We start from the raw sequence: 15,940 nt of genomic DNA on the forward strand, positions 1-15,940 counted from the left end.
ATGGGTTTCCCCTATTACTCCTAGTTTAGAGACTTCAAGAGACCCTGCAAATTTACAAGATGATGTTATGTTGGCAAGTTTGGCTAAGGAGGTGCAAGCATCTGGTAAGGTAAAAGGTATTCGCAGGCTTTGGGATTGCAATGACAACCCCTTGAGAAAGTCTCTTTTGATACTTCCTCAAAAAGGTGTCCACACAAAGGATCAGGTGAAGATTAAATCAAATAGAGAATAATTGTTGGAATCTCTCTGAAATCCTACTACTTCAATTGAAACCCCCACTAGCCATGTGGCCCCTACTAATCCTATTGCTTCTACTCCTATACTACAAGAAGTCTTTGTAGACAATACTTTTGTCTCTTCAGCACTCTAGACCTCGTACTAATAGGTGTCCTAGCAAGGTCTCCTTTGTTGGTGAGCCCAAGGATAGCATCACTTGAACAATTGCCCGACAGCGTAGGAAGAACTATTCTTCAAACTTTCACTCATCTTCTCATGGGGCATGAGTTTGGCCTTTCCTTCATCACTCTCAAGGGCGTCAATTTCCCTTTTCCATACCTACAAACCACCATGGAATGTTGTTTATGGGGTGGTTTCTCCTCTAGCACATGATTCCCTTTTGTCATTAGGTGACCATGTTGTGTTGTTGAATGGAGCTTCTGCTCCTTTGGCACATGCCTCCCCTTTGAAGTTGGATCTCTAGGTTGGTGTTGACCTTTTTAGCAATGTAAGACGAGGACTCGTACCCCCTCCCAAATCTTGAAGTACCCATCCCGAAACTTCCCCACATCGGATCCTGAGTACCCAAGTACCCCCACCTCTGCCATTCTACAACAATGTCGCTATTGGGATGGGTACTTGAGTTTGTATTTGAATTTTGATTTTTTGAATGTTACTATTGGATATGTAATATATTACCATGTTGAATGTTCAACAGTTCTAGTTCATGTTGCAATTTTTCTATACTTGAGTATTTTAATTTGATATGTTTTACTAAAACATCATTTCATAACTAGCATTTCAAGTTCTATATGTATACTATACAACACCCCTCCCTCCCCCATCCACCACTAGTCGTCGTTCCCTGGTCATTCCCCCATCATCCCGAAAATGAGGCTCATTTTCCCCGTCCCGAAAACTTGTCCTGACATCCCCACATCCCAATGTACCTCAATATTTGTGTTATGCTGCTTTTTAGTGTTGCTCTGCCTAGGGTTTTCTCGCCTATTATTGTTGTTGTTGTGGGTATTAGATGAGATCCCGCTTCCATTTCTACTACTAGTGATGGAGAGTTTTGCTTATGTGGTTGGTAATAATGTTGCTCATCCTTTGAGGGAGAGAACTCATCTTATTCCCATTGCTAAATAATCCCCAGCGGTGGTCAACTATCAAGATGATATAGAAAAAGTCGAATTCTACCGATGTAGAGGTCTAGTTTGCAAATTCTAAAACCTTTGGCCTTCTCTTTGTAACCTTCATAGTTGGCTGTTGAATTCCTAGAGGTCTCTTGTTGCAAGTTAGATTGAGCTCTTCACCTATGCTAATTCCTTTCATTGTGCTCTTTGCCCCTTTTGAGGACAAAAATTTGGTGTTGGATAAGTTGCGAGCATGGAGAGTACTCTCTCCCTTGTGCCTTGGCAACTTCCTTCAACAAAGACATACATGAACCTGTATTGTCAGACCAGGACACCATGACCAAAACCTGTACCCATCGACATAGCAGTAAAAAATTACATAGATCAATGCAATTCACTGAAGATGAAAAGCTTGTAATTCAACAAAGTAAACAGATTGTGATAGGCAATCTTATCTTACAATTTATAACCAGAAAATACAAAAATGTATAAAAAAGTATGATACAAAAATAATCTCTGGGAGGAAAACTTAAAAGTTGAACAATAGAATAGAAAAGAAAAGTAGGAAATTTTCAACAGATGGAAGAATTATTGTGATCAAGACTTGGGAAAGTCATTCTAGCATCCAAATAGATGTTCAGGAATTTAAGGATACACAATCCAGTCCAAATAATTTCTAGATTACTGGGGTCCCTGCTAGTATACAATGAAATACAAAACCTATCTGATAGAATTTAAACGTATTATCCAGAGTCAACCTTGGGCAACATATATACATCATTTTTTTCCAGCCCTTCTCAACAAAAAATTTGGTATCTGTCTGTGTCACTGTTAAGGTCCCAAAGAAGTTTTGGTTATTTATCTTGCCACAAGTTAACACTAATAACAACTTCACAATAACATCCAACACTCAAGTTCAAAGACTTTACCTAAATTCCAAGAACTTTCCTTGAGATACACTTTGAATAACAGCATAAATGCCAACCCTCATGATATGCAATAGTTAAGTTCAAGGAGTGTACCTAAGTTCCACAAACTTTGCTGGAGACATACATAATAAAAGAGCACAGAATGCCTACTCTCAGATGCCTCATAATGTAATCCGCCATTGAAGTGAATTAGAAAGTAACATCCAAAAGGTCACAAGTATAACACCAACATTATAATGCATTAATGCAATCACAAATGCAGAATTAATATACAAAAAAAAAAAACTCTTAATCAGTGCCTCCTTTAATTTCATTGCCTTCTGAACACATTTCCAATGTAGCTCCTTCATCACTAGGATCTTTGATTTTATTACGGTCTTTCCTCTGAGCAGCAATTTTCTTCCCATACTTGGCATATGCCAAACTTAGAGCTGACTGTACTGATAGCTCAGGCTGTTTGGCTTCCAAAGCCTCATCAACTTTATCCCTGCCCGTTTCTTTGGATTCTTTAGTTCCTTCATCATTCTCTGTTTTGTCCTGGTTTGTGACTTCTGTTCTCATAGGGCTCCTGCTGTATTTTGTGACCCGCCTAAAGGGCTCATGAAATGCATCATAAAGCCGCTTTACCTGCATGAGTAAGCATGAGAGGTAATGACACTGAAAAGTTTTTTTTTAAAATAGCATGACTGTTAACTAGTACACAAAAAAGTACAAAGATAAGAGGAATTCTCATACATGGAATAATGTAATTCAAACCAAATGACTGTAAAATTAGAAGGAGAAAATAAGTCGGCAACATCAAACATGAAAAATAAAGCTAGAATTGGGAGAAATTTGTAATTGTGCAATAGCTTCGACCCACACATATCGAGATAATTTCAGGAAAAAGCTACACAAGTTTTTCACTGCTCAATTTGTCAGCTGCTAGATAACTTTGTCAAATTTATCTAGTGACAAAATGGACCACTCGTACAAACTGCATACAACCTAGGTTCAAAACTTAAAGAGGACGCAGTCCAAGAAAAAACAAGCCTCATGAGGCTCATGATATCCTATGCAAGCAGGAAGGGAGGAAGGCGCACTCCCAATGAAACAAATGGCCTTTTGACCACTTTCCTTCTAAAAAAGGAAACTGTCAGCCAGGCTTTATCAAAAAATAAACAAAAAAATGTGTTTTTCTTTCCCAGGTTTAGTCTAGAAGGATAGCATTGATAAAAGCATAAATCTACATACTTTTAATAAGCCAAAGTGAATAGGAATAAGATGGTGTGCTTGGGAAAAGAGATTGTTTTTGAAGGGGTCTTTTGTAAAAGATTCAAATTTGTTTTCCTTTTAGTCAATGAAATCACATTTTTGAAGAAAATGTTGCTACACATGTTTTAGTAGTAATAATCTCCTGTCTGTTGTTAAAAAAAATTGATAAATGATGTGATAAAAATAAAGATCATACCTAGTAATACACGCAGCACATTCCCCTTATGTGCTTATCAAATGGTATTTCAATTTTTTATCATAGGATATGTTTGGACTTCGGAGATTATAATTTTATGGCAGCTGTACAAGGAAAAGCATGGACAAAATAAAATTGAAAAATACTGTGATAAAAAATATAGATTATACCTGGTAATACAATCAGCACATTCTCCTTACATGCTTATAAAATGGTATTTTGAACATAAGGTAGGATATGTTACAAGATAATAATTTTATGGCACCTATACCAGGAAAATCATGGACTCTGGGATTGCATTATTCAGGGGAAAAGGTTGAACCACCTTTGATGGGGAGGATTTTTACCCTAACCAGCCAACTGTATCTGAAGCCCTAAAATTCATAAAATCATATAATTCTCTCATAATGTCATGGCTAAGATGGGATATCAAGGATGGGACCTGAGCATTACTTTAGGAGGGGTCCTTGGTCTTGAGTATCCCCTTCACTCAGCAATAGCAATTTATTACTTTTACTATTTTAAAGATTGAGACAAACTTGGTTTGTAAGAGTAAAAGATCATACTCATGTTGTCAACAGGCAGAGTCTAATGTCCCTTTCCAATCTGGACTTGACTTTTTGTTCAAATATTCTTATATTGATGACTTACTTTGCAAGCTTGCTTAAACAAACAATTCAGAACATTTCTGTTTGTAGACATTGGCAATTCTTGAGCCCTCAATATATAAGTTTCGAATTAGTCTCATTTGTAGTCAACACCAATGACGTTTATAGAGAATCTACTATACGAGATTAACATTGGAAACATCAATTCCTACAGATGCAAAACGATAATCATGTTTGCTGCCCATATTACTTATATCCATTGTTTACCACCACAATTTCTATTTAATCTGATATTACTCAATGAATCCGCAAATAATATTATATATATTAATAATTATTACTGATATCCTCTTTAAAATATAAAAATACTTATACTGTTGTGATGGATCTAGTCTAATCACTTGTCTGATCATACATGCACTAATAATGATCTAGCAATGGCCAAAAATAGGCTATTGGTATTTTAAAATGTATCACCTAGTGCTTATGTAATATTGAAACACTGCCTTTGATTAAATTCTCTATCGTATATGTTTCTCTTCAACCTCACAGTTGATTACCTCCCTTGAATTTGAACAACTCTAGGATTAATCAAGTAATGATGGAATGGTCGGTTTGAAAACATCTCCTTGGGACTTATTAAGGCTCTGTTGGTATATGCCCGTAGTCTCATGAATGAATCACTTTCTCTCATGCTCGTAATTTTTAGATATATTCATCATTGTCTTAGTTTTCTGTAGTTTTCAACTAGCAAATTACAACGTATAATCAACACAGCCATTTTTATTTGGTATTTGATTCTTCTTCTTGACCATCTAAGTCCCTTTTTCTCAGATTATTACCGAATATACTTGGACTGAATATTAATCTTCCTGTGTATCAGTATAGAATTGAATATATTTCTGAGTCTTCTTTTCCCACAGTCTGTTCTTTTTCCTTTTTAACATGTATTTATTGTCTTTTCAATCGATGGCGACATAGGATTATGACTTGTCCCATATCTACATCTCCATACCTGGCATTTTGATGCTAGATATACCTCCATTCTCTTCTTGGTCGATAGTCTGTTATAGTTCTCCCTAATATATTTTCTTAATTCTCCTCCTCTAATCCCCTCTTCTTTATTTTTATCATTTCCTTATCCCTGTTCTCTCTTCCATACCCATTTCACTTCCTCACCATGGTTGATTGGAGAAATATTGGTTTGATCTCCTTTATAATCGCTGGTCTTTCCTTACTTTTTTCCTCTGTCTAAGCTCTGTCATTCCTTTGACCTCTGTGTAGAGTCTCCTTCATATCACTACTTCCTTTGTTGTTGGATGACTGTCAGATAATTGGAAAACTGGAAAAGTGCTTAGCCTTCTTAATTTTTTTCCCCTTCTTTCTCTGAATCAATTGCTGCCTCTCTTATACATTTACATACAGCGGACATATCACTTCCAATTCATGAGACACGTCCTTCCATCGTGGTTACTTAGGTGGCTGTTCGATTATATCCGCCTCATTGAACTCTTGAGCTTTTGTTAGATTATGTTTGTTAGCATATTTATCTTTGAGTAACATTATTATTTTATATATATATATATATATATATATATATATATATATATATATATATATATATATATATATATATATATATATTTGTTATAGATGTAATAATGTATTTCACATTGATATTATGATAATATATCAAATAATTAGAAATTAGTAATTATGATGATTATATAGTTTAACATATTGTAAATTAATAACAGTTTAAATTTTATTTTATTTTTATATATTTATTTATTATTAAATCGTATTTTAGAAGGGACATTACTCAGAGATCTTGGGGAAGAATGGATTGGAACTTGATTTTGGCAGGAATATCATTGAGGCCCATCAACAAAGACAGCATCTTTTCCAATTCTTTTTCCAGAGAAAAAATCGGCTCATTTTAGACCAAGACAAATCAGACTATTTATTAGAGAAGCTTATAACATTACCAATCACTTGGCATGCATGTCTACAAGATTCCATGAAGTAAACTTAGACCATAGACATGCAGTATAACGCAGCAGCAACTTACTTGCCAATAAAAAAACTCGCCTTCACTTAAATATGTCCATTTGGCTCCAAAAAGAAAACATCATTTCAGAGTCCTTTATTTATATTGGACAAATGGTGTTTATGTTTGCAAGGGTTTGGTAGGTATTAGTGATATAGAGTCGAGCAGAGATATAGTGCACCATACTTCTTCCATTGGAAGACATATACAGGGATTAGGAGCTGCTGGTCACCATTGCAAAAGGTTCAAGGCCCTGAGCCATTATGAGTTAAATGGATCATCAGTGCAAGATGAATCCACAACACATATTTGTTACTAGATGAAAACTATATATATATATATATATTAGAAAAAATGAGGGGTGAAATGTTTTATCTAAGTGGACAAATGGCAGGAATTATACCTTAATCAACTTTCTCGTGGCCTAAGAAGAACAATTGGTGTTTTTTAAGTCAATTGATGCCTCCAATGAAGCAAAAGATGTTGAGAATTTGTATGGAACTTATTGGATGAGGTGCTAATGGAGGTTGAAGTGATGAATGTTCTCAAACCAGTGACAAACAATGCAACTACATATATGTTATTTGATAGGTCAAAGTACCATACTTTGTTTTGGAGCCCTCCAATATTGCCCACATTGAACTTTCCCTTGTGTATATATCGAAAGTTAGTTGGGTGACACACATGATGAAAGATGCAAGGAATGTCACAAAATACATTTATAACCACACATGGGTAGTGAATCTCATAAGGGTGTGTTGTGATGGCAAAGGGCTTGTGCAACTGAGGCGCAATTTGTGACAAAATTTCCAAGCTTCTAGAGTATCACAGCCACATTGCTCAACCTCAAACAAGTGTTTGTTAACAAAAGATAGTTGGACTGCCATTGTAAACTGCCAAACTAGAAAGAGTCAGGAAGACCATTTTTATCATACATTTGCCAAAGGAATGGAAGAGATGATCGAGGTAAGTTCTAAATCAAAATTTCCTTTGGTTATTTTTAGTTATAATAGTATAATTTGCTAATATTGTAGATTTCTGATATTAAATTTACTAACATTAAGTCTAGCTTTATGATTTCATTTTCTTATGCTCTCAAGTGTCAAAATTGTTGGTTAGAGAATAAGGTAAAGTTAGGAAGCCATTCATGAGGAGTTCATCGCATTCACAACACAATCATATGGCTCAAGATCCCATTGGTGATGATGCAGTTAAAATCATTAAACTATCCAATTCAAGGATGCCCATCCTGTTGCAATATGTTTTTTTGAGCTTTCGTCATATTATTAATTTATAGTTTATGAACATTAAAAGTATAACTTGTAATTTTGTACTAAACTCTAACTTTGATCTCTGCACGAAGGAAATCAGTCATAGGTTCCATAGATACACTAATATGCTAATATATGTAAAGGTCGCCGGAAAATAATTGCTGCTGGCAAGGGTTGCTGTCCTTAAATCTTTCAAATGCTGATTGCAGCCCATTGTTTAATGATTGATGTAGACAGGAGCATGGCAGCATTATGAATTGTGTGTGTGTGTGAGTGTGGGAGGAGGGGGGGGTATCATTGAGTCCATAGATCATCACTTGATTGTATCTTTTTTCTTCTCGAAAGGAGTTTTGTCCCAATGAGTTTTCTCTTTCCTTTGTTTGTGAGAGATCATTTGTACATGGGTGCCTAGCAGGGAGTAGTAGCCAGAACCCATCATAATAATCTACGCCCTAAGTAGCACTTTAGGGGGAGTGTGGAGTGAATAAGGTCTTGTACCAAGTGTTTTTGCTGGTCCCTAGTAAGAGAATTAATCCTAGGTGCCCTTCTAGAAGATTGATTGGCTGTCAAATGATCTTACCTTTTGACAACTAATTTAAGTTATCTAGGTCACCCCTTAGTTGTCTCACTGTATAGGATTAAGACACGTGTCACAATCTCATCTAATCCTACCTCTCACCTTGCCTTTATAAGCAAGGTTACCTCATTATATATTTAATATTCAATCAACCTTGGTATTGTTGAAGCAAGCCGTCTTTTCTATTCGCTCTTGTGGAAGTTATTTTAGTCTTGCAAGGATTGTAGGGGTATTGAGGAGTCACCAATCAACTCCTACACTTCCCATTCAGTCGTGTGGTGATTGAGAAAACTGCGAAAAAAATGTAAGATCAATGATAAAGAATTCCAGGTGAAAATGCTGAATCAGAGAAAGCTGGGATAGCTTTATACATTTCTGTCTGTTCCCCTCTCTCCTTAATGTATATTTCAGAGGAGCCCTTATAATAGAAGATCACAATGAGAGGACCTTTGGTCAGCTCAAGCTTTTTAAGTTTTCCTAACAATTCCATTTGCCTGAGATTTATGGTAATTGCCAACATTGTTTATAGGTCTGAAGTCCATTTACTAAAAATGAAACAACAATAAAAGATGAAAGTAGACACATTATATGGGAAAACAACAAACAAACACTGTCAAGACCAAATGATATAATAATAAATGAGATGTAAATTCTAACAGAGTATTGATCATTAGAAGATAAGAATAATACCTTGTGTTCCCCAATTCCAGGACAACGAGCTAAATCTTCCATAGAAGCCCCAATGATTCCTGACAATGTCTGCACATGTCAACAGAATTGATCAATAAATGCTAGTAGAAAGGAATAGAAAATTACATTTATAAAATATAACAGAATTTCTGTTACATTATACTACTTATAGTTTAAGAAAATAAGTATAGATTGTAATTGTTGAAAAAAATTATTAAAAGATCAATATAATAAAGTTTATAAAGATCGATAAAACAAAATCATGTACCCTGAATGAGAATAGCATACAACAGATGTAAACCATTACCTGTGACTTTCATGCATGTCATACTTGTTTGAATGAAGACCATAGTTATTAGAACCACTGAAACCTAGGGATTCGCACCCCCCCCACTCCCCAAAAAAAAAATTTCTCAAAAGTATTCGTCCGCAGGGCATCCCCGCATCGGGCACTTTAAGTACCTAAGTACCCCCACCTCTGCCATTCCACAACCAAGCTGTGGTCAGGACAATTACTTTTTTTTAATGTTACTATTGTGTATGTATTGAGTGTTCAATGGTGTTACATCCCCTATTTTGTTTAATTTTAAATATTCTATATAGCTGTTGAGACTTCATGCGAATTTGAGTTGGTTGGTTAAATTTGTTAATCATTATGGTTTCATGTGAAAATGAAGTGTTAGTTATTTGTTATGATTTCATGGAATTGGAAATATTGGTTAATCATTATGTGTGAATTGGAAATGGTTATTAACATGGTCATTGTTATGATTAATTTTGATTTCATTAAATAATTTGGAAATATGTTATTACCATAGTAAATTTCTTCTTGCAGGAAAATTTCTTCTTGCAGGAACGTGATGGAGGAAAGCATTGCCAAAGAGGGAATTGGGCATGAGGGTACCAACCTGCCATTGAGCCAACAAGTATGAGTCCTAACCACCATGGCCAGTGGAAAATGAACTAGTCAAGCAAGGGTATACCAAGTGACCACCGTGAACTAACCAAGTCAACACATTTAATAAGATAATAACCCCAATCACCCATCGCCCCCCACCATAGCCATAGCCATAGAACGAGCTAAGAACAATTGTTACCTTGATGAAGTGAGTCAACCTCAAAACTTGCTTGTAATGTCAGACATGTTCTAGTATAATGACACCATGGTACTTACATGTATTTGTAGATGTACATACATATATACGTATGTATGCATATATTCAAATATGGCGTACATGTATGTATGTGTATACTAAAATATGACATATACACAAAAATACATATATTTAGACTACTACGTATACGTACGTATGTGTGTACGTTACATATACAATTGTATGTGAATCTGAGATGGTATCATTATAATTAAACATAAGGAGCAAATTATTATTTCCATCTTATGTCAATACTTCACTATTATTTCCATTGGCCTTTTATTCTAGAACCCATCAGCCTTTTATTTCTTTTATTGGCTTTTGAATTTCAAATCAAGAATGTAACTTATGCCGCCACCTTTCAAGACACCTTGTACGTAAATCCTCTTGGAGATTATAATTTGTAAACCGAGCATGGTTTGAGGGATGCAAATTAGTATACCATTCTATACTCTGCAATAACCCTCTTTCATTTTTGTGATTATTTTTTTAGCAACAGCAAACCATTCCAAGCTCTTCTTTCCTCTTTCATACCAACGATCCTAGTCACTCCAGGAAATTTAGTTTATACAATTTGAGGAGTCGATCTAGGCCATTGCATGCTACTATCCGACAGTCAAGACTTGAAGTACCTCTACCATTGCAGCCTGCCAGGTTGTGCGTCTTTATGCACTTTATCCTTTCTCATTTCTTATGAATTGAAAGCTTTGAGATCGAGCTTTTTGTATGAATGATTTTTAAAAAAATAATATGAACTATGCCAGACAGATTAAGATCCCTGACTGAATGATTAATTATATATGATAGAGTTATCCAGTATGACTGATTTTATGAACAATACCGACCAGATTAAGTGGTGCATGCAATCGGTCTGATTACAAGTTGATTTATCTGCTGTTTATTATCTTGTTTTTCATTTCAGAACTTAAATTAATTGGAGAAGAAAACCAAAACTGTACACTCTTATTGGGTATAAATAATATGCCTCTAAGATAAGATGAGGCACCTTCACAGTGAGTTAACAATACTATCTTGTATTGCCGTGAGGCCTTTTCTAATATCTACTATAGGAACAGGTTGGGCAAAGAAATCTTGTCCATGGTAAACAAAAATTATCCAAGATTCATGGACAGCCACACCGTGATTCATCAAAGATGACCAGTGAGGTTGAAATGAAAGGTGTAGGCTGATAATAATTGATGGTGGGAATTACCTGTGAGACAAGAGGTGGAAATCAGTACAAACCAAACAGTAAATGAACATAAGCAAACATATTAAACCAAGTCAGCTCACAGTGGTCAATAGGGTAGAGGTCTTGTTTGTCAAGTGGAGCAGTGGGTGATCAAGTACAGAGTGCCCATACAAAACCTTGGCCAAGGTAGGTTAGTGGAAATACTTGCTGCTATGATCACTAGAGGTCAGGGTAGCTTGCAGATGGATAGATGGGCTGATGGGAAGGACTCCAAAGTCTAGCCAGCTGTATAGCTGACACTAACACCACGATGCTCGGGTGGCAGGACAAAGTGGTGTCCCATGCCTAATCTCACACAGGGTAGGGCCATTCTAGTTGAGAATGAGAGGGGATACATGTGGTCCATGGTTGGGAGATTAAGCCTCTGACAATGCTTCTCCTCTCCACCGAATGCTAGGACTTGCACAAGACAAAGTCAAGATGTGCATTCTTAAGCCTTCACTATTATCAGGTATCTTTCTTTTTATATGTTATTCAAGTTCAATTAATTATGAAATTATAATGTGATTATTACAAATATTTTCTTCAAATTAAAAATCGTATGATCAGTTGAAATTAGTAGAAAATGATCTCTCTTTCCATTAAGTAATGGTTAGTTATGGTGACAATTATAAATTGCATTTGTTGGTTGAATGCTCTTTTTCAATTGTTAGTTAAGATAATACAGAAATTCAGTTACTCTTCTATAACTGTTAACCCTCTTTCATATGAATTATTTGTTATGACTGTCTTTTCTTGCATGTGAATATGAAAAGTGATTGTGTTCAATAATATGTTAGTTGTTAGCTAAGACTAGGAAAATTAGTGTGTTACAAATGGTTCTAGCTCGTCTTGCAATTTTTCTATGTTCACATATGTCAATTTGGTATGTTATACTGAAATATCATTTCATAACTAGCATTTCAAGTTCTATATGTATCATATACAACAACCCCCCTGCCCCCCGCCATCCCGAAATTGAGGCTCTTTGTCCCGTCATCCCGGAAATGCGCCCCAACTTACCCCAGCACCATTACATTGACCAGAACACATATGCAAGCAAAAAAAAATTAAAAATTTCATTGAGGTATTAGTAATATAATCCTAGAGGTTTTGGTTGGATCTTATAAACAATATTCATTCAAAAGAAAAATATGCGAGTCTGAAAACTTAAAACATTGAAAATATATCTTGCAGTTCAAACATAAATTAAATTTGGCCACATGCATGCCAACTTTTTCCTAGGATTGTTCCCCTCAAGGTCTTCTAAATTGAGATAATAGTACCAAGTATAAAGCCAAAAACTGAAGTTACAAATGTTGAGGTAATTTAATCTATACTAGAATGTTTTTCAAAATATTTCTAGTTAGAAATTTTTTAATGTCTTCAAAAAAAAAAATCTCCATTAATGGGTACATGATATACACACACACTCATAATTTATTAATTGCCAATAAAACAATATTTAAATACCACATAATTGGTAAAAACGAAAAATACTCAAATTCATAATTCAGTATTTTGTCAAATGTCAATACGCATTGATAACTAGAATCAAATAGTTAATAATATTCATATTGCTATTTGTAATGTCTCCTTTTTGGGATTGCCCTAAAATCACAATTTCTATAAAAATAACAATTGTAAGATGGTTAGAGATTTAACTTTACCACTTGAAATGCCTTTTAACAAGTAAATCCTCAATATATATATATACACAAACTAATTATATTGTCAGTGCGGTATAATCTGCCATAAGCTTTATAAATTGATAATACAAAGAGATACACAATCCTAACCTAGGGATTACGTAACAATATAATGCATATTTAGGTTTATAAAAGAAACATGCTTATAGCACTTATCTTCCATGATCTTAACCATAATGAGGAATGAGATAAGAAAAACATGATGAGGTCCCCTTATTGTCTCTGCTCTAGGCCCAAGAGCGAAAACTCTATCCCCTTAGCCCCATGCTCCATAGGGTTTGCATAACTAATAGAACCTTTACCACTCTATCTTACTCACCTCATCTGATTAAAGATCCTTTACATAGCTATCGCAATAACTCTCCCATATGTGTTGATGGAAAGATTACAATAGGGTGGCCTTAACTCAACCCTAGGCCCAAGAGTGGAAATTGTGCTCGTTGGCCTCATGCTCCATGAGGTGGTGTACCTAGTGAGGACTCATTGTTCCCCCGTATGCAATTGCTTCCTATCCATATGGACTATCCTTCACAAATATTGCCTTTGTATGATGATAGCCTATGCCCATCCCACCACAAGCCTTATCCCTTGCCTTTATATGATGTAGCCCATGCCCATTACACCACAAGCCTTATCCATTGCCTTTGTATGATATAGCATAGCTCATTCCAACACAAGACTTATCCCTTGCCTTTGTACAATATAGCATAGCCGATTCCACCGTAAGACTTGCCTATCTTGCAAGCTATTACAACCAATTTTCATTGTTGCCTTTGAGATAATATATTATTTTCCCCTTTTTCAATTTCTTCTTTGAATGGAACCTTCTCTTCCTTAATATCTCATTTGAGTGTAGGGAGTCATGCCAGTTCCTTTGTCAATGCCCTTTATGAAAGGGTCACACCATTTGGTTATAAAAAGATACATTTAATTGACAACTATTGCCCCTTTCCCTCCTTATTTAATCTTCACCTATTTCTCACTTATCAAATCTACCTTTACTACTTTTCATATCTATACATATCCCATTTAAGATCTACACGTCCTCTTATTTCTTCTTTCCTTCTCAATTCTTATTTCAGATCCCTTCTTATAGTTATCATCTAAATCTGCTCTAGATCTTGTCTGCCCCTTTTTCCCCCATTCCATTTGATCCTTCTTCTCCTTTATATCTTCCCATTCAAGGGAGAGGTCACACATCTTCATCGTGTCTTCCTTTAGGAAAGAGTCTTGACCCTTCATAATTGTCTGTGTTTTGAAAAGTCAGAACCCTCCATAATTACAACCATTTTGAAGAGTTGCAACCCTTCACCTTTTAAAAGTCACCTTCTTTTTTTTTTCTTTTCCTTTCCCCTTAACTCTTAACTCTTGTGCCCCACTCTTTCTTCCTCCCATCTTTTTTTTCATATGTGGTTCTCATCTCTACCTTTATACCTCTCATTTGAGACAGACACAACATTTTCATTTGTGCCTTTTGACCTTTTGTTTAACTTTAACTAATATTTGTTTTTTTTTAATGTTTTTTAAATCAGTATTGTTTATCATTTAATCCTATTTCAAGAAGGGTACATGACACTATTCATCAAAAGCATCAAAGTCAACATTTGTTTCAATTTCACCTTACCACAATGAGTTACAATGCCACTTCCACTAGCCATGTACCATACAAGTTGTCTCATCTAAAGATATTTTTGGACAAGTTGTGCAACAATAACATCTAAGTCAACACACTCGAGTTATTTCCCAATTCCTCATTGCCACCTCATTGTAATCAAGTTTCTTACATGACAAAAGATTCTAATAACTTGAGGGGGTTTAGCGTCGCGACACCATTTTCACAATTCTATCATGCAAGGCTGAAATTATGTATATAAGTGCTTTTTTATTTATAAAAAAGCTTGAAAAACTAATAGGACTGCAATGATATCTGATAATGTTTCAATGACTAAGAGAACAGTGATTGATGATTTCCCTCTTGCACAGATTCACCAATCTTGTTCCCCCTCTTGATATACTTCACAAAAACAAGTTATTTGTTTTGTTTGTCTTGCATGAGTCTGACAATGCTAGAATTGCCAAAGTCAATAACCTCAGCAAGATTCTACCTATTGTTGCATTAGAGGCATATCCAAGGATGCTGCAACAGAGTACCCTCTTTCTATTTCTTCTTTATTCTCATTCCTTGAATCAATTAAAGTGCAAGACTAAATCCCTCTCACACAATCATGATTCCACTCATGATGCTCACTGCTCAACCCCCATATCAGAATCTTGAGAGAGATGAGAAGGTAGTATCTGCTTGCTATTTTATGGACTAAAGATTGTAACTATTTGCAAACACATGAAAAAGAGAAAGATGAAGCGTGTTCCCGCTTCTACCTGTCGAAGATAGTAGCTGCGATAGAGATCTTTATCTCTGGAAATATGAACATTATTACCGTTATTGTTATGTTCAGCTGAAAAGGACACTTTTGTTTAATTGTAATATTAAATGTAAATGACATGCGTCATTCTCATGCATTGAGGCATGAATATTCGATGAGTTGTAATTAATTATAGGAGTTATAGGAATCTCAAGACACCTTCAGTTATAATGTGAAGAGTCTCTCCTATTGTTATATATATCGCATCAAGCGATAGGCTTTGTACACTTGAAGTTTATTATCAATAAAATGATCGTTTTGTTGTGTGGCTGGGTTTTTCCCTTCATTCTCGAAGGGTTTTCCCAGGATATTTCTGGTGTTCCTTGTTTCAGTTTTATCTCTTTCTTACTGTTGGTTATTTTCATGGTTTTCTAGGCTCTAGTTTCAACACTACCTACATTTATGCTTAGAAAGTTGTAAACCCATTGGAACACCCATGATAACTAGATGTAAGTTGTCTAGAAAAGATGAAAAACCTACTATTGAACCTAGAAAG

The 15,940-nt window shown here is 35.3% G+C and overlaps 1 protein-coding gene across 1 annotated transcript in view; it reads right to left on the reverse strand.

The window, feature by feature from the left end:
* Positions 1-2,183: 2,183 nt before the first annotated feature.
* The window catches only part of ERCC1 (nucleotide repair protein), a 99,026-nt gene continuing 85,269 nt past the window's right edge, over positions 2,184-15,940 (reverse strand). The window contains exons 8-9 of the mRNA XM_089826197.1: positions 8,928-8,996; positions 2,184-2,908 (exon numbers count right to left, since the gene is read on the reverse strand). Coding sequence (XP_089682323.1) covers positions 2,570-2,908; positions 8,928-8,996 — 408 coding nt within the window. The 3' untranslated portion in view covers positions 2,184-2,569. The remainder of the gene's footprint in view (positions 2,909-8,927; positions 8,997-15,940) is intronic.

This window comes from Cupressus sempervirens, chromosome 4 (assembly GCF_028749045.1).
Source record: "Cupressus sempervirens isolate cs-2001-9-10 chromosome 4, ASM2874904v1, whole genome shotgun sequence".
In the NCBI taxonomy this organism is placed as follows: domain Eukaryota; kingdom Viridiplantae; phylum Streptophyta; class Pinopsida; order Cupressales; family Cupressaceae; genus Cupressus; species Cupressus sempervirens.